Source organism: Vitis vinifera, chromosome 18 (assembly GCF_030704535.1).
Source record: "Vitis vinifera cultivar Pinot Noir 40024 chromosome 18, ASM3070453v1".
NCBI classification, from domain to species: Eukaryota; Viridiplantae; Streptophyta; class Magnoliopsida; order Vitales; family Vitaceae; genus Vitis; species Vitis vinifera.
In genome coordinates, this window is record NC_081822.1 from 3,565,200 (window position 1) to 3,587,876 (window position 22,677).

General features: G+C 38.0%; 4 protein-coding genes and 1 non-coding gene across 5 annotated transcripts; 1 reads left to right on the top strand and 4 right to left on the bottom strand.

Annotated features, from left to right (window-relative positions):
- Nucleotides 1-1,020: 1,020 nt before the first annotated feature.
- MIR394C (microRNA MIR394c) lies at nucleotides 1,021-1,122 on the bottom strand. The gene has a single exon (NR_127843.1). It is a non-coding gene; the product is annotated as a microRNA MIR394c (primary transcript).
- Nucleotides 1,123-6,578: 5,456 nt separating this feature from the next.
- Nucleotides 6,579-7,627, top strand: LOC100855348 (protein MEI2-like 7). Its single transcript, XM_059734835.1, has 2 exons — nucleotides 6,579-6,834; nucleotides 7,021-7,627. Exons 1-2 carry the CDS (start codon nucleotides 6,652-6,654, stop codon nucleotides 7,186-7,188), a joined length of 351 nt encoding a protein of 116 aa, XP_059590818.1. The 5' UTR covers nucleotides 6,579-6,651; the 3' UTR covers nucleotides 7,189-7,627.
- A 4,730-nt stretch (nucleotides 7,628-12,357) lies between these two features.
- On the bottom strand, nucleotides 12,358-13,432 carry LOC100254016 (small ribosomal subunit protein uS13c). Its single transcript, XM_002285797.3, has 3 exons — nucleotides 13,159-13,432; nucleotides 12,721-12,945; nucleotides 12,358-12,642 (listed from the first exon to the last, which is right to left on the bottom strand). Exons 1-3 carry the CDS (start codon nucleotides 13,270-13,272, stop codon nucleotides 12,478-12,480), a joined length of 504 nt encoding a protein of 167 aa, XP_002285833.1. The 5' UTR covers nucleotides 13,273-13,432; the 3' UTR covers nucleotides 12,358-12,477.
- Nucleotides 13,433-14,058: 626 nt separating this feature from the next.
- On the bottom strand, nucleotides 14,059-14,451 carry LOC104882590 (uncharacterized). Its single transcript, XM_010666602.1, has one exon. It carries the CDS (start codon nucleotides 14,449-14,451, stop codon nucleotides 14,059-14,061), a length of 393 nt encoding a protein of 130 aa, XP_010664904.1.
- Nucleotides 14,452-16,744: 2,293 nt separating this feature from the next.
- LOC100259145 (probable calcium-binding protein CML29) lies at nucleotides 16,745-17,344 on the bottom strand. The gene has a single exon (XM_002285796.4). The coding sequence runs from the start codon at nucleotides 17,297-17,299 to the stop codon at nucleotides 16,817-16,819; it is 483 nt and encodes a 160-aa protein (XP_002285832.1). The 5' UTR covers nucleotides 17,300-17,344; the 3' UTR covers nucleotides 16,745-16,816.
- Nucleotides 17,345-22,677: the final 5,333 nt, after the last annotated feature.

Sequence of the window (22,677 nt, forward strand, 5' to 3'; positions counted from 1 at the left end):
AATCGATAAGATAGAAAGGCCTTTTTCACGCCTCCACAATTTTAATGATGCTTTGATGATAGAAAGACTTCTTTTCAATTGATATTAGATAAAATACGGTGAAGTGAAAATACTCTGCAAAAAAATATTTATGGATTGAAAGGATAAAATTTCAAGGGGGTTCTCTTGAAGGTGGTTCATGGCAGTATTGATATTGCACCAATTCTAAAACACCATCGATGACAAAAAGGGACAAGGGCAGCAATGAAAAATAGAAAGTTAGTGCAGGCCTCACTACCTTAATGCTTCGAGGAATCCAATGTACAAAACTAATAAGAGGCCAGTGGAGTTGGCAATCATCAAACCCTTGAATAGCTTTTGATAAAGTTAATTCGGATTTGTACAAGGAACATTTGTGGGCGACACCATCACACCCTCAGTGGCAGTGGGTTCAATTTCACCGTCCAACAAAACCAAATATTTCACTTCACCTTGTTAATTAATTAAATTTTGAACTTTAATGGCCCATACACGCTACTGAACTTTCTCAACATAATGGGCCATGCATGCTCTGCACATTGGTCTTTGATAGTTGCCTCAACCCTCACCTACTCCACCTTTTTTGTCTTCTTCCTCAGCTACGCATTGCCATTGTTGGATTCTTTAATATTCTCTGCTGATATCCTGACCTCTTCCTTTACGCTTAACAACCACTCCCGTTTCTTATATACATATCCTGATCACCATCTCTTCATGTACCGAGCGACTATAAATTTGGATTCATCATACTAACTACATAGTATATATAGATAACGGGCAACGGATTTACCCACCAAAAACCATGGAAAAAGAAGGCATATTTTGACGCAATAAAATAGAAGCATACGCCTAAGGGAAATGGAAAGAAGTAATTAACCTTTAAATTGCGGAGAAAAGTAGATGGTTGTCTTCTTCAGCCCCGTTCTCTTGCTTACTTGGTGCTGCATGATGAGACTGCCGTCGCTTGCATGGACTGTTGTGAGGGCTTCTCAGAGAGAAATTTACAGAGCCAATTTGGCATCCTGGCCGCCTCCAAACGCTTGTGGGCGCCAATTCAGAAGAATTGGTATATATGGAGGTGGACAGAATGCCAAAATGGCTCTGTAATATTGCCTCTGAGAATCCATGGAGAGTGGGAGAGAGAGATAGCAAAAGGTGTGGGAATGCTAGTCTTTTGGATTTGTTCTCTTGGTGCTTTTGGAAATACGAGTGAGCATGGGGCAAAGAGGACAAATTGGCGTGCATTCTGATACGGTGGGTTTTTGTTTTTTGGTTTATAGTGAAGAATATCATTTGTATCTCATAGCCTTTCTGCAAATCTTTTTGACTTGTCACGAAAGGAGGAAGCAGACTGGCTTGCACTTTGTCCCCCACCCATTCTCTAAATCGCTTTCTCGATTGTCAACTACTTCTCTATTCAAATTTCAACGCTCTTACCTCTTTATCTCCTTGACACTTTCATTCATCCCAACAACATCGCATCATCGGAGGCATCAAATTGATGAGCTCAACATTAAATTTAAGTTGTGATTTTCAAAACCCTTGTGAAATTTCATGTTTGGGTGTGAATTTAATGATTTGAATAATCCAACAATTAATCAATAGTTTGGATTACATATTCCATAAATAATTCTAATTTTCTTATAAAGTAGATGGGTAAAGTTCTGTCACAAGAATTCCGCTCCTATCTACTCCACCATAAAGAAGGCTCTAGGACGGTGCCAATCAGACAGTTGTAACCAACAACGAGGTGATGAAACCCTTTCTAAGGATAAGACATAAATGAAGATTAGTTGGCCAACTGTAACAATTGCAAAAGAGAAAAAAAAAAAAAAAAAAAGACATTTTAATCTTCAAAATTTTAAATTCACATTTATTGCACAATTTTCTATTACTACCAAAAATAGAATAATTGATTTAAAACAACTAAAATAAATTAAAATAAAAGGGAAAAGAACCTGGCACCATGGCGTTTGAAGCATAGCTAGGATGGTCCGGAGAAAAGGCTGAGAACAGAATGAAGAGAACAGAGGATATGATTTCCATTCAGATGGGAAACAGAGTGGGAGTAAACAGATGGGCAGAGGTGACAGTAGGCTGATTGGGAGAAACATCTTCAATCAGGGTTTACAGCTGCGCCATTTCCATATGGGGCTTGTGGCAGTGACCAGTGATCGGTGATCAGTGATCAGTGATCACTGATCACTGAGCAGCAGCCCTAGGATAAGAGGGCCCCACTTGCTCACCATTTTTGTCCATTTTCCAGGGCAAGAGCGGGCCCGGCCCTCTCCCTTCTGCACGCACCAATGAAGCGGATCTAAGGCCCATGATCTCCATGATCCGATCATCTATCAATGCCCCGTCAATACTAACTCATCACATCATTCATTTCATTTCATTTCCTTTCCTTTCCTACCATCTCCATCACATCTTCCATCTGTCACATCCTCTGAACTCATAATCATCACGCTCTATCCTATACCCTATTTTTTTAATTCTTTAATATTAATTTCCTTTATTTTATGTATTTTTTTACCATTCAGCTCCGTATGGGCCTACAGGAGGGCTGGGCCGTATAATCAGGGTTCCTGTGGGTTAAAGTGGGCCTCCCATCATCCATAGACCCATTTAGCACAAGCAGTAAGCTCTCAAGCTTTTGCTGTTCTATCATCACGTGATTGTAAAAGTAAGTGGATTTGTTTCAAATTTTCAAATTAGTAAAATGACCAACCCCTTCTCGGCGTTGACCGATCCGTTGATGTCATGCCCAGGCCCCCAGCCAGCATTACTATAAAAGTGAAATTCTCAAACGACATTCCAAATCGACAAAAGCTCACGAGTCGCCAAAAGCGGTGAATGACAATTTGTAGCTTACGAAATTACCGTTCTGTGACTACCATTGATATTCATTTGAACTAGGCCAAAAAAATGAAACTAGACATGGTGGAAATCTGGAATTTTTCCCCAGACACGGAATGCCCTATTGCATGTATGAAAGGACTCTTGTTTCAATGTGAGAGAAACCTCACTGACCAATGTTCTTTTTCTTATATGAAATACCAACAATGGCAGCAATAGTACTGGGTGTTAGGGTTTTTCTTTTGTTTTTTTTATGGTTTAAAGCTTTCAGGAGGTGGAGGTGCAGGTGCAGTAGGCAAGGAACAAGTGAGAAACCAAAGTGCTTAAGCCAGAAAGGGAATGGTCAACCCCACGACCACAGGCCCTCGGATCAAAATCTAACCCAGCATTTTGTGGTTTCAGCATCAGAATATAGGTATAGCCATCTTGTATGAATGTAGTAAAAGAGACACAAGGGGTTGCAGATCTCAGATAAAGAGGAGACAAAGAAGGGCGACTGGTTGGGACTTGGTGCTAGTGATCAGAGACTGTGTTTCTGTGACTTGAGTTTTGCATGGCTCAAGAAGAAAATTACCGTAACATAAGGTCCATAACCGTTGAGAAGCAGATAACATACACATTTGTGCAATCCCCAAGACTATTATTAAAGAAAGGATGAGAGCAAAAAAATTAAAAAGATAAAAGAAAAGCACTCGGGTTGTACCATCAGAAAGAGGAAAAGCACCAACTTTGGAGATTTTGCTTACTCGACTCGGTGATCCTGAACGGCGTCAAACCCTTCTTCATTTATGAAACGTCCATTCCTTTGTACATTCCCCATTTAATGCTAATAGCTCGTCCAAATTCTCTCTATTCTCCTTTCCAACATAAACTAACACGCAAAAATATTTATTGCTTTGATGTTGGGTTGAGGCCATAATTTTTGGCATTGGATTCCACTGGAACTGAAGCATTCCATCATCAGCTGCAGCTACCCCACTTCAGTTCAACCAGTATCTACATAAATTTAAAACCATGGGTCTTATTTGAATTCGACTATTTTTCATGTATAATAAATCTTTTCAGTTTACGTCTATGGTACAATTTTTGTGGCAGCCTAACTTGATTTAAGTTTCACTCCCGAATATTCAAATCAAGTTGTAAAATGTTTAGATATTTTATTCAATTTCATTTGAAAAAATAATCTAACTGAGGAATTTCATTTCAGTTGTATTTGGTCTACCTGTTCAAATATCTACATTCAATGTGTTTGCCCGATGTTTCTTATGGTCTGCAATCTGCATGCACAAATATTGCAATCAAAGGCAATCACCGGTGCCAAGAGAAGCTCTAATGTAAACATATTAGTGAAAAAATATAAAAATAAAATCAATTATGTAAATAAAAATATACAAGATTCAATCTATCAATTTTTTTTTCTCACGAATAAAAGAGATCATTTTATATACATAAAAATATAACTATTAGATTTCAAAATATTCAACTTTTTCCTAATTGGTCATCAAGCCTAATCTTAAATAATATTTTTTATTAAAATTAATTTAATTTTTAAAATTATTATGCTACTATTTTCATATTTATTTTTATTAAGTAAGAGAGGTATGAGAACAAACAAAATAAAAAAAATACGAAAATATGATGATAAAGATTTTAAAAAGTCATTACTTTAATTATTATTTATTAATTTAAATGATAATATTAAATTATTTTTAATATTTTATTAAATAATAATATATTTAATTACTTTTAAAATCATATGAATATATTAAATTAACTTATCAACCACAATGAAAATAGTTTTGTGAATTTATTTTTCTATTTAGAATATAAATTGAACTAGCAGTTATTTTATGTATAAGTTGAGAATGATAAGCAAGATTATATTTATGTAAAAAAAGAAAAGAAAGTACCCAAAAATAAATTGGGGGAGTAGAATATTAAATTCATGGGATCTATTCACATATCAAATTCAAAGGGAAAGATAAGATGAGAGAATGCAGGCAAGTCTGCGCAGCGGATGCATGAAACTCTTCTCTCTCATAAAACGCCGCCAATGCTAACTCCAGTTTGTCTTGTGATGGGGGCAGCATTTAATGAGGATGCTATCAGAAATCTCCATTTCCAATTTTCATCATTACTCAGATTTTTTTCTCTATTTTTTATCCATAAAACCCAGCCATGATACGAAAAGCCATCTTTCCTTGCACGCCTTTGGCATTCTATACTCCAATTTCCGCCGTCTGATTGAGGGACCTTACTCCTCTACTTGCTCTGATTCTGAATCATTCCTTGAGCCAAACCTCCACCACTACCACCACCGTATAACTCCGGTGTTCTGATCAGTTTGTCTTCTAAATCGGCTTTCTTCTTTTTCTTCTTCCACCGTTTTGTTATTTTGCAATCCCATGGCTTCTCAGCTTCTCAACACAAACCCTAGAGGGTCGAAACCCTTAAACCCAAACGCACATGCTTTCCAGCCATGGAAATCATTGAAAGCTTATTATCTTCCACATCACTTGTACGAAACACAGGAAAGGATGCAACTGCCGGCAGCGGCGACGGTGCTGGATTTCGCTTATCAGCCTGTTTCCTTGCCACTGTTGAGATATTCCGGTTTGGGTTGCTACAGTGCACAGTTTCATCATCAACCGCTGCACCTGCGAGCTTCTTCCATTCTTTACCCTAGTGGCGACTTTCCCATTACCTATGTGGGTTCTACGAAAGATTCGGTCACTGAAGTGATGGAGGATTTGGGGGATTCGGTGTCTTCGAGAGGTGAGACAAGGAAAGTAAGTGGGGTTCCGATGAAGAAGATGATTGCACCGAGATTGAAAAGGTCGCAGAGGAGGAGTTCTATGGCAGGCGGGGACAAAAATGGGACCTCTGTTTGGAGGGCCAGAAAGTTTTTGAACGGTGATGGTTGTGGAGATGATCCTTTGCCTCCCTCTGATGTCAATGCCTTTGAACTTTCTCTATCTGGGAAAACTACTGTGATGATTAGAAATATTCCAAACAAAATGAGGTTCCATCTCCTTCCCCCCTTCCTAACATCAGATATCACTTCTATTCCTCGTCAATTTCTCCTAAATTTGATCTCTACCAATTCTTTTTTGCAGTCATAGTTTTCCCTGTTGCGCATGACATAGCTTGATTTGCAACATTTGTTTCTTGTTTTGGTCAATCTCTTAACACAGATTCTTCAATCCAAAAGTGTTGATTGTTTTCTTTCAATTGCCTCTCCTTACCTTCTCACCGGCTATCTCTGTCTGTCATGTTCTGCCCCTTTTTATTCTAAAGACTGAAAAAGCATATAAACGGAAGCCATCAGTAGTTTCACTTGCATCATTCTTTACTGTCTGTCCGAACCCATTTGTACTATTCAGGAAATGTTGTCTGCCCAAATCTTGATGATGCTGATCTCTCGGCATGCATGCATGCATCCATGCGTTATTACATCAGATCACCACTTGATTGATTTATTTATACAAATTCATACAGCTGCATTGTTCATTTGCATATATGCATCGATATTGATATAATGTGTTTTTACCTTTGTTGAAATCATTGTTAATGGTTATGCAGTAGGAAAGATATGCTACAATTACTCGATGAGTGTTGCCAAGTAGAGAACAGAAACGCGGAGTTGCGATGTGACTCGCTTCGTACTGAGTATGACTTTGTCTACTTGCCCATGGATTTTAGGTGAGGGAAAACAATCTTTTCCTCAACTGCACCATTGTTTTTCTTTGCTCTACAATGTAGTGACACCATATCATGTTGGTCGATGAGCTTGCGCCTATATATGTTCTCAGGTTTAAGTGCAGCAATAAGGGCTACGCATTTGTGAACTTCACCACAGATGTTGCCGCATTTAGGATCTGCAAATACTTGCACAACACCACATGGGCGGCTTACGGGACCAAGAAAATATGTGAAATCACAGGCGCCAGAATCCAGGTGACGGTGGTGTTGTCATATTTATTATACTTTCCTCTTATTTTGATTTTGTTTATTTTCCTTGAAGTTTGACACTTTCCTCATCCTGTGTCATTATCTTTTTCGATTTCTCGAAATATCTTATCTTTTTGATGGGTGAAATCTTTCTCCGTCAATCATTGATCCAATTTTGCTTCTCCAAAGCAGGGAAAAGAAGCGCTAGTTGGACATTTTCGGAATTCGAATTTCGAGTGTAGCACAGATGATTACCTCCCGGTTGTTTTATCTCCTCCTCGAGATGGTATGACCGCCATAACCACACCACGGATTGTCGGTAGACGCGTTGTTTCCAACAAATCCATGAGGAAACATTGAAGAACGAAACGATGGCTTATCATCGTTTTGTACACTCTCGCTCTCTCTCTCCATTAAGTGGACGTTGGACACTGTACAGGATGTCTAGGGGTTGGGTTGTAGTTGTAGTTGTAGTTCTTGGGTTGGGTATAGTTTGCATAAGTGTAGTAGTTGAAAACTTGGAACGAATGTAACCAGTGTTTTCATTCTCTCCCTAGGGTTTAGTGTGGTCAATCACAGTCTGGGGTGAATTGGAAACACGGGCGGGGATATTTGCCTGGGCTGGAGTATTAGTTTTTGTTGGTAGCAAGAGATAAAGCTGAGGAGTGGGTGCCACAATCCCAGAGACTGGACTTAGGCGTGGGTTCGTGTGCCTTGTGTTGTACGTATTTTCCTGCTTCCAGGCTATGTGATTTTACGTGTATCATGTTTGTTATGAAATGCCTTTGAGTAGCTTCTTATCTCCACCGTTGATTTCTATATTCAAATGAATGTTCTTTTCTCTCTACGTAATCCCCGACTACCAGGAAAAACTCCCCATACAAGTGCCCTTGAAGTGTCACTAATGGTATCATCAAGACAAAACCAAATAACATGAGAAATGATTGTATCCAAACATATATGTGCACTCTCTTGTCTTGTCATCAAACTTGCCTTTGGCCTTTGTCAAGTGCTAATAGAACTGGAATGTGTGCAAGGCCGAATAAGTGTCTCCATGATGTGGATGGTTGATCGTTGATCCTATATAGGAGTTTAGTCCTAAACAATAGGTGTTACATAATTATGAGAATGTTTATCTCGGTCTCTAATATGTTCTCTAAGCGGTAAATCGAATTAAGGACATGGACCTTCCTTTCTCACTCCCTCATAACAATTTAATATACGATGAGTATTATTATTTTTCTTATTGCTCCTTACAACAAATTTTTTTCGGCTCTATGCCCCTTTTCCTCCATTTTTTCGTTACCTTACTGAACATTGATGTGAAACAACATTAGTAGAAGATCTAATATATAATTGATTCATCTCATTGTTATGGTCGGATGTCGAAGACATCCACTTATTATTCAAAATAAAGTGTTACTATTCATTATCAATCTCAGTAATAGTAGAAGATCTAATGTATAATTGATTCATCTTTTATTCATTGCTTGCATAAAGTATTATATGCAATTGAATGAAATTCTTTCTTGGTCATTGGTGGAGTATTTAGTCGCAATATCTCATTTGTTCACTCTAAATTGTTGGCTTATGTGTCAAAAATAGAAGTTAGTTACAATTAAAGGGAGACTAAAGATGAATGAATGAAAGAGTAATATCCTTGAAATTGCCATCAACTTATAAAAGGATTTATTGATAAATTGAGGTGTGATAAGCAATACCACTACATGTGTGATCAAACGATGCCATTGCATGTCAGAGTTCATACGTCACCAAAACTTTATACATTATTATATTATTTCAAAAGTTCATTTATTAAGGGTGTTGGAGGATTGTCCTTAATCTATGTTAGGACACATGTGTCACTTACGACCCTCTTGTTTGCATGCTTTTAGTTAATCTTTACACTAGGTTCTATTCAATCCACCTCATTTTGTATGCATGATGATTTGCACACCCCCCACTTCCTTTTCTTATGACACTTTTGAATTATGATGAAGAATTAGGAAATCAAGTTGAGGTCAACAATTTTCATGTGACAATTGATTGAATTGTGGAACAAAATAAGCTACATATTTTTCGATTCTATAATTGGAATCTTTGAATGGGCAACTTTCTTATTTTTCATGAGCACAAACTATAAGTACATGGGAATAAGGTAACCCAAATGATTGCTTTGTTACAAGTATTTTGTGTGCACATTTCTAGCACTTATATTTTTAATAACTTATCTTTGTAGTTAAAACTCACCAAACACCAACCATTGATGTAACTAATTGTAGATTCATCTTTCCACTGCTTTGTGTTTGTAAGTTCTATCATATGTTCAGAATTTTGTGAGTGTTGTAGAAATTGTTCAAGAGCTCACTATCTTTGATCCTAACTATTGATGTACTTTGACTCTAAATCTTTGTATCAATTAAAGGTCTTTCTTGGAAAGGATCACACAAATTGCTTGACAAAAAGGTTGCCTTATATGGTGACATTGTTGCATGTTTGTGCTTATAGTAATGGCTTGAGTCATCTCAACCAATTACACTTCTATTAAGGCAATATCAATTGCCACGATTGGCATAACCGTTGAGTAAGGAGTTCTTGTTTAAACACTTTAAGAAAGCTTCACATTTTCCTGTTTGTACTTATGAGTGAGACTTTGAGCTTACACTTGAGTTGACATTAAAATGTAATGAGGGGATTTACCATTTGAATCATTCGATGATAATGAATATTTGATTATGTTAAGAGAAATTTGTTTCTTTGCCTTCAAGAAATGTTAAAATGATGATTGATTGTTGTTTATTGTACCATTTTATAGGTATTGATAGATGAGCACATACTAACATTTCCTTGACCAAATCCATTCACATTAGGATTATTCGTTAATAGTTGATCTAGTTTAATAGATTCACCATCTAAAATAAGAAGTTTTAACCTTGAAGGAATAATATCAACCACTTGATATCCATCCAATACATTTGCCACGGTTATTTCGTACACCTCTTCTTTTTTTTTTTTTGTATGATTTTGTTTACAATACTTGCCACTATAGCATTATAGAAATTATTATCACTCTTAATCCCGTCATGATAATGTTGGTTGAAGGCAAAGTAATTGTTATTGCCTTTGCCTTGCTAAGGGTCATTTGACCAGTAGAAATATTCTATGATGATAAGGTAATGAGAATCTTACCATTGCCTTTGTACACATATATTCCATGATGAAGAAAGGAATTTTGGTCAAAAAGAGATAAGAGACAAAAAAGAGATCGATAAGGCATGTTATATATATAAATTTTGCGTTGTATGAAATTAAAAATAAGAAAATAGTGAATAAATTTATATTAATAGATATGTTATTAGAATTGTCAAGGACATTCTTTAAACCAAATATTCAATCTCTGAAGTTCCGTACGTTTTTTTGTCAAAGCTCCACCCTTTTCTATTCTGAGTGACAGAGGGACGTGGTTGTGAGTGTGACTTCTACGCTGGGCTTTTGACACCCTATTTTTCTTAGTTAATATGGACGATTCATTTTGATCCTGTAGTCTTCCTGGCCTTACAGGTTTAGGAGTTTCCAACTTTCTGAGGTGTGCTTGTTCTTTATGTATTGATTTTAGTTTTAAGGCTGTTTGGATTCATGGGTTCGGTTTGATTATTGCTAAATTTGCATCTTTGATTGCTTGGTTTAGTGAAGTTCTGGTTCTTAGGTTTTGTTATTGTGGATTGCTGATTCGAGGGGCAACAACGACAGGGTTTTTAAATTAGGGCAGGCACGAGAGAGAAATGGGGGAGTGAATCAAGAAAGAAAATTTTGAAAATCCAAATCACCAGAAGTGGCACTATTTGTTTCTTCAAATGGTGGAAATAAAATTACCTTCCAAGATCAGTATTGACACATTGAGTTGGTATTTTACACCAAATTCATTTTTTTTACAAGAGGGCTTCCACATTGTATTTTTTTTATTTTATTTATAAATTATAATATCTTAATAATATTTTTTAAAATAATATTTGAAGAAAAATATCCGACGAGGGGGTCGGCCTAGTGTTCTACGTGTTATTTACCATAAGTACGTGATGCATCGTGCCCATTGGTTAGTGGTCACCAGTTGACAGATTGCTAAAGGATGTTTCATGATTTGGTTCAATGGATTTCGACTGCAATATTCAGGCCCAAAATCCCTTTGTTGAGACCACTACGGTCCGGCTTGTTGGGCTGGGCTGAGGTTTTGCTAAAACGGGCTTGCATGTAACTATCCTTACCATTGAATCGAGTTTGCATATGGCCAATAATGATGAAAGTTTCAGTTGTAATGGAATGAAAAAAGTACTATGGGGTATGGTAGGGTGGTAAAGTTTGATACGATTCCTCGACAGGGCTCAATCTCAATCCACTTTTCACGGTTTGGGTTGATTATAATTAGGAAAAGATCAAATTTGTGCCAACTTACATAACTTGTTTATTAAATAAATAGTTTTTGGATTAACCTACCTTACACATATTTGAATTGAATTGACCAATTTAATAATCATGATGATTAATTTATTATAGATTTAAAATATTTAACTCATTCTAAATTTACTTTCAAATAAATAGATCAATTGAGTCATGAACACATATGGTTAAAACATTAATCACAGACTTATATAAGACTTGATTCAACCTCATAATAAAATAAGAGGGCCTAATCATTAAATGGGTTAAATAAAATATATTATATTTGCGTTTATGTAAGTAACATAGTGATTATTTGTATCAAGTTTGAGTTAACCTATGTAATAGAAGGCCTGAGTTTTGACACATCACAAACACAATCCATTAATACGAATTGCCAACCCTAGTATGAGGTTGCACCCTACTCGTGCTTTAATTGAACTGCCTCGAAATTTCCAAGGAAGATGTGGTTTTAGAGAAGGGATGAGTTTCAAAAAGACAATTGACATGGTTGAATGCAAGTAATATTATTGATATAGAACCAGCAAAAGAACAATTGGTGACTCTTGATATGTAAATCACAATCATAGGAGGTTTAATTCAACTTTCACCTAGACCATTTAACTTGTGTTGAATCACATGTAAATTGATCAGTCTGTAAGGCAGATCTAAATATGAAGTAACAAGCAGAAATGTCAAGGGTGCCCCTCTTGCTGACAAGAAGGCTTTATTTGATCAATATGGCAGACCTAAATATGAAGTAACAACAATGAAATGACACTGTCAAACCAAATGGCTTAAGATGACAATGAGAATGAGATGATAGCTAATGTCTATGATTGGCAAGATACGAATACATACAAATGGATTCAGTGCAGAAGGTTCTTCTAGTGTGTTTGTACGTATATAGGATTTTTAGAATTTCACACACTACAGTAAGTTCAAAAGATCAGAAATAATCAACACAAAAGCTACTTCAAAAGATGAAGCTCACCCAATTACAAGTATAAAATCAACACAAGTAACTTCAGATGATGGACTCCTCTAATTCAAAGCATCAAATTTGCACTACAAGATCATATTTCATCAATCACATACTTCCCAAGATCAGAAATCGAATTGGATTAGAAAGAACAAAAGTATCTGAATTTTTGCTACAAAGTACTTGATATGCAAAATACAGAAAACATTTCACCAATCACAGAGATCAATTAATTAACGGGCCTTCTTCTTTCCTGCAATGCTCACTCGCTTACCCTTCAAAGTCCGGCAATTGTTCTTGGTGCGCTGTCCTCGGCAGGGCAGGCCCTGTATATGCCTTATCCCTCTGTAGCACTGTATCTCCTTCAGTCTCCTTATAGCCAGCGCATTGAATCGCCTCTGTAACACTCAAATTCAAACCAATTAGAGAGAGAAAGCAAATGCAAAGACTAAATATTTGGTGAGATAGAACCATACGAGGTCGCCTTCAATCATATACTTGGAAACTTCGTCACGAAGAGTGATGAGTTCTTCTTCGGACAGGTCTTTGGTGATTTTGTTTTCCATGCCTAGGTCACAGAGGATTTGCTTAGATCGGCTCCGGCCGATCCCATGGATGTACTGAAGAGAGTACTCCACTCGCTTGCTATTGGGAATCTCCACACCTCCAACACGGGCGCATTTGATACTCAGACCACCAAACTGTAGAAAACAGATGAGCCCTAAAAAAGAAGGGGACCAGCACATAACACGAAACCCAAGCCCTCCGTTTGGTTCAGGCGAGAAAGAAATGCAGCACAGGAGTGCCCAACAAATTTATCGACGAATGAATTGGGAGTTCCACAAATTCTCGGGAACCAAACGGAGGAAAAAGAAACAGATTGAAAACCCTAAAATAAAAACAAAGAAAATTACCTTAGGAGGTGCAGGGGTGGAGAAGGAGAGATTGTTAGAAGGAGAGAGAGGATTCCTTGTGTTGCAAATGAGGGAGAGCGAGGGTGCGAGAGGCGTCGCAAGCGCTTGAGCCATCTTCCTTCTCTCAATACAGAAGACGAAGAGTGAAGAGCAAGGCCAGTTACAACTTGAGAGGTAGCCAATCCCTTATCCTTTAAATCGGGCGTTAAAAATATAAATATTTTCTCATCTCGCTTCCTGACTTCATTGTTTCCAAAATTCATTTAGTACAAACTTCCGCCTGAGATTCCCATGACCAATTACTCAACAGATTCAAATTCGTGCTTCGGGAATTCATGTTTGTTTTATTTTTACCTCTATTTATTTACTTATTTTTCGTATTTATAAGATGAACTATTTCATCTAATCAATAAAGTGGCATTTCTATTAGATTTGCAGAATCATAGGCCTTGATGTTGTGCCATATAATAGACACCCATGGTAACATTATTTGGCCACTTAAAATAACTTCACATCATAAGTATTTGTAGACTTGATGGGGCCAATGGCCTAATATTGTAATTAATATACACATTTCACACCATAATGGATGAATTCAATGAGGAATTCGATTGAAATGAATTATTATTCCTTTTATTTTCTTAAATTCCCAGGGTTTTAAAATTGTCTCTCTACAGCCCCTATAAATTGCAATCAAGAAATCAAAATCCTGACCAAAATTACTATAAAATCTCATATCGAGCCCACTTGAAATCCACTTTTTCTGCTTACCAAAATTATTTTACGTGGTATGGAATATTTGTTAGAGACGGATTGAAGCAGTTGGCATCGCATAGAGAGCAGAACAAGATACACATACACATTACATACATAGCCAACTATAATCCATACAGCACTTGTTCAAGAACGGTTTCCGCCAGCTCTATTTCCTGGATTATTGTTTCCATTATTCATTCCCCCAACTCCATGCCCACCTGTTTGTCCGGTCGGATTCCTCCCACCCCCGAATCCGCCATTGAAATTGGCACCACCGCCCCCTAACGGGCCAAACCCAAAGTTGCCACCATAAAATCCGAAGTTACCAGTACCACCCTCACCTGAAGAAGAACTGCCCCATCCGAACCCAAATCCACTAGGCCCACCACCACCACTCCTGCCAGAACCCGCGCCGAAGCCCCAACTGGCACCTCCAGGACCTGAACCAGAACCCCAACGGTACTCCCAACTCCCGTCCCTCGACGAGCCGCCACCGTATCGGAAATTCCAGCCTCCCTCCTGCCCCTGATCAGCCATGTTAGCCCTTGGTTGAGCCTAGGCTGCGATCTTTGAAGTACAACTAGAGATCAGAATGCAGAGTGCTGCCGCTAAGTCTATAATAACCCTAACACTAGCGTTCATTTTTGGGTCCTTACCATTATTTTTTTTTCATAAAGTCAAGAACAACACTGGGTGGTTGCGAAATAAAAGTTACCATTATAAAATCAAGCATCCACGTATTTGCCGTGCGCTGGGTGGTTGGAACTTGGAACTTGGAATTGAACCCCCACTCTTGTTGTTGCTTTGTATCTTCTGGAAATCAGCTTTATAATAGACTATACACTATACAGTTACGTTAGTTGGGCTTCTGGCCCGTTAGCGACTGGGTAAGAATGGATATGGCGGCCCAATTTCTTGTGAATTATTCACTAGTATGCCTTAAGACCATAAATAATAATAATAATAAATTACATGTCAAATGTAAAACCATTCTCAAGTAACACCAGTTGATATTTTTATTACACAAATCCTATATTATGTATAAAAATCCTATGGCAAATAAAGTTGTTCGCCATATTCCATGACGAAGAGGAAGCTTGGAACACAGGAAGATGCCTTCTTTCACTTTCACTCTCACCTACCATATTTAAAGCCTCTCTGTAAACGTGGGTCTTCCTTACTAGAGGAATCCTTTTATTGATTTAACCTTAATCACAACTACCTATGCACATTTGTGCATCCTATCCGTATCAGTGGTATTCATAGATGGGTTGCCTTTGAAGGAATTCAGACTGTTTGCATTTGAATGTACAAGGTTTCCCCTTCAAAAGCAATTGCCCAATGAATTCCTTTCACCAAATTACTTGAAATATGGTTGACACACTTCTGTACATATTCAAGAATATAAATATGAATTTTCAACTATTGTACAAGACAATTACACTAATTAGTAATTGTATAATAAGACAACTCATAAACCAATCACTATTGCAGACGAAGAAAATTTTATAACCGAATTAACTTTAGAAATACTAGAACTCTCTTTTTATCTCAACGATGATATCGTGTTTTGGGATAATTTTGATAAATAAAGCTATCAAAAGTTCGGAACCTAAAAAATACAATGAAACCGTGATTAGAAAATAACAATAAAATAATGGCAATAATGATGTACTTAGAGCAACAACATCAACACTTACAACCTTTACAAATAAGATGGAGAAAAAAGGGAAACTAATTAGTGTTCACACTAGACTTGTTAACATTTACATTATAAAAGTCGTAAATCATTACAACAAATTACATGATCATGAATGAAATGCTTTGTCTCTAAGAATATTTCTTTTGTGACCAAAAGACTTTCTTGTCAAAACATTTCGTCTCCACAATTGTATCACCCTATAGTTTTGGAGATGAATAATTACATTTTATTAGGAAAACGTATCTATGATGAAATGAAATCTCATGGCCAAAACTATTTGGCAACGAGTGTTTTTTGTGGCGTAAAGTAAGATGTTTTGTTGAGAATTAGATTTTCAAATAACTAGTAAACTATTTGGTGACACAAGATTTCATTAGGCAACGAAATTATTTCATCTCTAAATGTTACTTTATACATTAGGAGATGAAATATTTTCATCCCCATCATGTTAACACGGAGTTTCTGCAATAAAATAATTTTATCTCAAAATATTTCCACTTACATTTAGGGAGAAAATGTTTTCATTTTGAAATATTAACATATAGTTTCAGTAACAATTAAATCTTATCTCTAAATGTTTTCATTATAATTGGAGACAACATTATTTCATCTTGAAAACTATTCATGTTTAGGCAATGAAATTGTTTTATCTCTAAATGTTTTTATTCATATTAGGAGATGAAATAATGAAACAAATTTCGTATTTATACTAATTTGAGGATGAAATAATTTCCTCCCTAAATATAATATTATTATTAATTTTTAAAATTCTAGATAATCCTATTGAAACATTTATAAACCTGTATGTGATTTGCCTTGTTCAATATATTGAAATTATTAAGACAACACTCAAAGGAAGCACTTCATAATGTGATTTGCCTTGTTAGGATCGAAAATTGGGAAAGAGATTAGAGAGTATATATCACTTATATTCTAAACTACTAAGTTTAGTATCACAACCTCCTCAAATGTGAGCTTAAGAAACACCCAAGTATGTGATAAAGATGCTTCCTTATTTTGATGGTTGAATTACTAAAATTATCCGACCCTCATATTTCTTGTTTGAGATTAAATTCTAGTTAAAGGTGGTTATTGAATTCTCAGATGTTCACAATATAAGCACACGGGTGAAGGAACTTGAGCTGAGTATTATTTGGTAATTACTAGTTGTTTATTAAGCATATAGAACACGGGAATGATCTAGAGGAGGGATTGAACTATGAGTTTGAAGTCCTCAAAACTAACGCATCCATCGCCATCCCCATCCATGGCAGCAATGATACCCTGGCAGTCGTCCAAAGATAACTCTATTTCCATATCCCCTATAACTCCATGCAGCTCCTCTCCGGTCACCTTGTCGTCTTCCTCCACACCTGCCTCCAAAAGTGTAAAAGCATTTTTGAGGAAAGGTCCCAGGACCCCTAGATCCATGTCCTGGGTGTTCATCTTCAGAAACTCCACAATGCTCAGCAACCCATGTCTGTTAGTGTCTCCTTGCTGCATCATTGTCTTCACATCGTGTTCGCTCGGATTGTAGCCAAGCGACCCCATGATTCCACCCAGTTCTGCAGCAGAGATCAACCCATCATTGTCTCCATCAAAAGCCCGAAAGGCCTCCACCAGGCTCATCAAATGGCTCAGCGCCTCTGTTTCAGTAGAGAGAGACCCTGGTACTTGTGCCATGGAAGTTTAGGATTACTGCTTGGCTTTTATTTACATTTGGGCACCTCCCTTGCTTTAAATACAAGGAAAAAGCCATGCCAATGTTATTCTGCTGGTCTCTTTATGTCCACATAAAGCTAAAGAAGGAAAAGTTAGGTTCTTATGCTCGCATATTGGTTGGTGTGACAGTTGATTTTATCTCTACTTTTTTCACCACGGGTCAGGGACTCCCCTAAAAACTAAACCCAAGTGTTACAATTGCCCCCAGGTTTGGTTCTAGTTGCCTTGTTTGGGTCAATTACAAGACCAGTTGGGGAGTTTTTAAGCAACTTCATGGAAACAATACTTCAGTTAATGAATTCTGATATAGACCATATCAAGAATCAATGGAGTGACTGTAGAAGTCATTTTCCCAAGCAGCTTTTATCGATACCCCTAGTTAATGTTACAGATTCTTTCACAAAGTGACACCCCTTTTATCACTTTCTTTAAGTGATTCCAATTCATGCCTATCCTGATGGAAATATGACAGTATTGCAAACGTTCACTGAGATAGGGAAGGAGGCCACGCTAAGCTGATCAATCTGCTAACTGTCTTCAAGTTCACCCATAAAACATTTTCTTTCTTTGGGTTGCTGTTGGAAATTCCGGAAAGATGATCAAAGATATCTATCAAACATCCCATTTGAGAGTGTTTGAAAAACTACCACACTTTTTAGTGGTGGGTCAATTTCATATATATACACAGTTACATATGTGAATATGGTAATTACAAATATAGAAAGAATCAATCAAATAAAACTAAAAGCTACAATTGTGGGTCAAAGAGAATGCAAATGGAAAGCCTTGAATTAAGGCTGAGGATCCTTAGCATGATCCTCGACACCCCCCCGCAAGTTGAGCGTTGGATTTGAGCGGACGTGAAGCTTGGATCAGAAGAGTTCAAAGAGAGGTTTTGACACACTTTTAGTGAAGATGTCGGCAACTTGCAAATGCGAAGGCACATACTGAGTGCGAAGCTTGCCAGCGAGAACAAGTTCACGAAGAAAATGATAGTCGAGCTCAACATGCTTAGCCCGTTCATGAGAAACAGAATTGGAGCTCAAGAAGATGGCACTCTTGTTGTCACATAGGAGGAGAGGCCGCTGTGGAATTGAAACTTTGAGGTCATCGAGGAGATGCATGAGCCAAAGAAGTTCGGCAGCAGTGAGCGCCAAAGCACAATACTCAGATTCACAACTGGAGTGAGAAACAGTAGGTTGCTTCTTAGCACTCTAAGAAACCAAGTTACCATCAAGATAAATAGAATAATCAACGGTAACTGCCCAATCTACGTCTGAGTAAGCAACTAAAGCACCAAGAGCAGTAGAGGGATGAAAGGTGAGGCCAAAGTGTAGCATGCCTTTAACATAGCGAAAAATGTGTTTGACATCAAGAAAGTGGTCTTCAGTTGGGGAGTGGAGAAATTGACTAACAGAGTTGACAACATGAGAAATATCCGGACGGGTGATGGTCATATACTGGAGAGTACCAACAAGAGATCTATAAAGTGTAGGATCCGAGAATAAAGGACCATCAGCAGACAGGTGTTGTGAAACAACCATGGGGGTGTGAACAGGTTTGTTGTTAAGTAGCTGAGCTCATGTGAGAATATCTCGTGCATATTTCAACTTGCTGATGAAAAGGTCGTCAAAGGTGGTCATTGCTTCAAGACCAAGGAAGTAACTGAGAGGACCCAAATCCTTAGTGGCAAAACTCATAATTGAGTTTGCAAGTAAAATTGTCAAGAAGAGATGAGTTGTTGCCTATAATAATGATGTCATCAACATAAAGAAGCAGATAAATTATGTCCGAGTGCTTATGAAAAACAAATAGTGACATGTCTGCACGACTGCAATAAAAACCAAGTTGAATGAGAAAAGAGTTGAGGCGCTGGAACCAGGCACGAGGAGCTTGCTTTAGACCATAGAGGGCTTTCTGCAACTGATAGGCATGATTGGGAAAGCAAGGGTCAATGTATCCAAGGGTTTGCTCCATATAAACATGTTCACTGAGATGGCCATTAAGAAACGCATTTTTGACATCAAGTTGGCAAATGGGCCATTTGTTGGTCACAACAAGATAAAGGACAACACGGACTGTAGTGGCCTTGATGACAAGGCTAAAAGTGTCAGTGTAGTCAACATCAAGTACTTGTGTGTAGCCCTTGTCAACAAGAAGGGCTTTGAAACGTTCAATAGATCCGTCAAACAAATATTTGGTTCGAAACACCCATTTGGAACCCACAATGTTGGTGTTGGTGGGTCGAGAAACCAAAATCCAGGTACGATTGTTTTGCAAGGCTTGAACTTCTTTATCCATAGCAGCGAACCAAGCAAGATTCTTAGCAACAGATTTGAATCCTTTAGGCTCGATGGATACAAGAAGAACGGAAAGAAGTCCAAAGGAACCCACGAGTTCGAGATGTGCTGGGTGGCGCTTTTTGAAGATGCTGGTTTTGGCTCATGTGAGTGTAGGATGAGAACCCAAGGAAGCAACTGCAATGGAAGGGCGATCAACCATGGGTAACTTAGTAAGAGGCTTCGGAGAAGCCAGTCTGAAGTCTGAGTGTGATGGAGAAGGACCTGTATGAGAATCAGTTGTCTGCAAAGACTCATCCACTGGATCAGTACAAATAATACACGAGGTGGATTCGAATTGAGGAATATGTCGGAAGTTTGATGCAGGGGAAGGCAGGGGCATGTCTGTGGGAGGGAGACTTAGTTCCAAAAAAATTAAGATTTGGAGAGAGGATATTGGTTGGGCTTGGGAAGTATGGTGAAAAGGAAAGTGGTTTTCATCAAATTGAGCATGACAAGTAATATAAAGTCTGGAGGTGGTGGGGTCAAGACAACGAAAACCTTTATAAGATGAATGATAACCCATAAAAATGCAAGGGATGCTCCGAGGGGAAAACTTGTTAGTCATGTAATCACATAAACAAGGATAAACATGACAACCAAATGGATGAAAAATTTCGTAATTGGGAGAGGAACCATATAGGAGTTGAAAAGGTGACTTACCTTCGAGAAGCGGTGTGGGCAAACGGTTGATGATGTAAGTCGCAATGCTAAAAGCATCAACCCAGAAGTGAGTAGGAATGTGAGAATGAAAAATGAGAGTCAGACCTGTTTCAGTCACATGGCGGTATTTCCTTTCGGCGCAACCATTTTGTGCGGGTGTATAAGGACAAGAGATTTGATGATGAATGTCAGAGGTACTAAGATGGGCTTTAAAGCAATTGCTAGTGAATTTTGCGTCACCGTCACTTTGAAAAAATTTTATACGAGCAGAATGTTGATTTTCAACAAATTTTTGAAATTGAAGAAAAATATTAAAGAAGTCAGATTTCAATTTCAATGGGTAAATCCAAGTGAAACGAGAATAATCATCAATAAATAAAGCATAGTATGTGAAACCTAAATTGGATTGCACAGGAGATGGGTCTCATAGATCATAATGAATAAGATCTAAAACCTTTGAAGATCGATATTTAGTACGAGAATAAGGCAAATGATGATTCTTTGCAATTTGACATGTACTGCATAACGCAGGAGATGACAATAAAAAAGTAAGAGAAATCTGTCATTTTTTATTCAGAAAAGAAATAACATAATAATTCACATGTCCAATGCGAGCAAACCATAAAGCATATGAAGTATGAAGAGATTTATTTTTCAGGATAGAAACAAAACTTGAATTTCCGCGTTCTAGCACATATAGGTCGCCATCCTGTTCACAAAACTTGAATTTACTAACGGACAAAAGATTTTTAGTGATGTGAGGGACAACCAAAACGTCTAATAGTTGAAAATCATGGGAATGGAAAAGTTTACCAGTGTGGGTAATGGGTAGAGACGCACAATTCCCGACAATAACACAATCCTTACCCGTATAAAAAGTGGACTGGTCCAAGGAAGATTGGCGTGGAGTGATATGGGTCGAGGCCCCTGTGTCTAAAAACCAAGTCGAAGCCTCATTTCCAGAAATGGAATACAATGTATTGAGGGCTTCGGCGAGTTGGGCTTCAGGGGTATGACCATGGTGGTTATACCGTTGCTGGCACCGATCCGCATAGTGACCCTCCACGCGGCAAATTTGACAGCGTGGGAGTCGTCTGCCAGAGGAGCGTCCCTGTCTGCGTCCGTTGTTGCCAGTGCGAATCGGTTGATTGCAGTAAAAAGAGTTGTGCTAGTTCGATTTTGCTAAATTGCTATTGGTGGCGACGAACACCGCAGGGGATGGTGCAGCAAGTTCTAAAGATTTTTGGAAGAGCTCAAAGCTTTTTGCTTTTGGCACAAGATCTGCAAAACAAGGCAAATGGGTGAGAGCCATTTGGGTCGTGGAGAAGCTCGAGAATTCCGAGCCAAGACCTCGAAGAAACCAGTGCACTTTGTCAGTGCCATCGACGGGTCGTCCGATTGCATGGAGTTGATCGCGGAGTGCCTTGAAGGCGCGGACATACTCTAAAACAGATCTGGTGCCTTGTTTCATCAGTTGCAAGTCATCCTTGAAACGGATTTCATGGGCTTTGGAGCGGTGGCTGAATGTGTTTTCCAAGGCAACCCGCACCTCAAGTGAAGTGGAGAGTTCCACAACTTCACCCATGGCCTCCTCAGTAAGGGAGGATAACATAAGGCTAAGAAGGCGTTAATCAGTATGTTTCCATGCCACATGTTTGATGTTTGGTGTCTGAGAATTTTCAGAGGTGAAACGGGGTGGTATTTTTATAGTTCCATCCACGTAGCCAATTAGTTCTTAACTCTCTAAAAGAGGAAGCAATTGACTTTTCCATAGGAGGTAGTTGGAAGAGGATAGTTTGATGGTAACCATGTGGATGAGGGTATTGAAAGGGAGAAACGTGGAAGAGGGTTTGACAGCCATGGAAAGGGAAAGAAGATCGTGAGAGGGATGTTAATCCGTAGTGCTCTAATACCATGAGAGTGTTTGAAAAACTACCACACTTTTTAGTGGTGGGTCAATTTTATATATACATATATATAGTTACATATGTGAATATGGTAATTACAAGTATAGAAAGAATCAAGCTACAATTGTGGGTCAAAGAGAATGCAAATGGAAAGCCTTGAATTAAGGCTAAGGATCCTTAGCATGATCCTCGACACCATTGAGATTAAATTATTCCCTAGAGTTTCATACATATGTAAAATGAGTCCATGTTGTCCTTCCATTTTTCTTAGAACACAATTTAAGGTAAGTCCATCTTGTTAGGAATTAGTTAAATACAAACACCTTTGTTGGTAGTGGTTCCTTTTTCTGCAAAAAGAATTCCACTCTGGAGAGAGAGACTAGAATGCTCTGCAGAAATGGTAATCAATTATCCAAGTTCATTGGGTCTT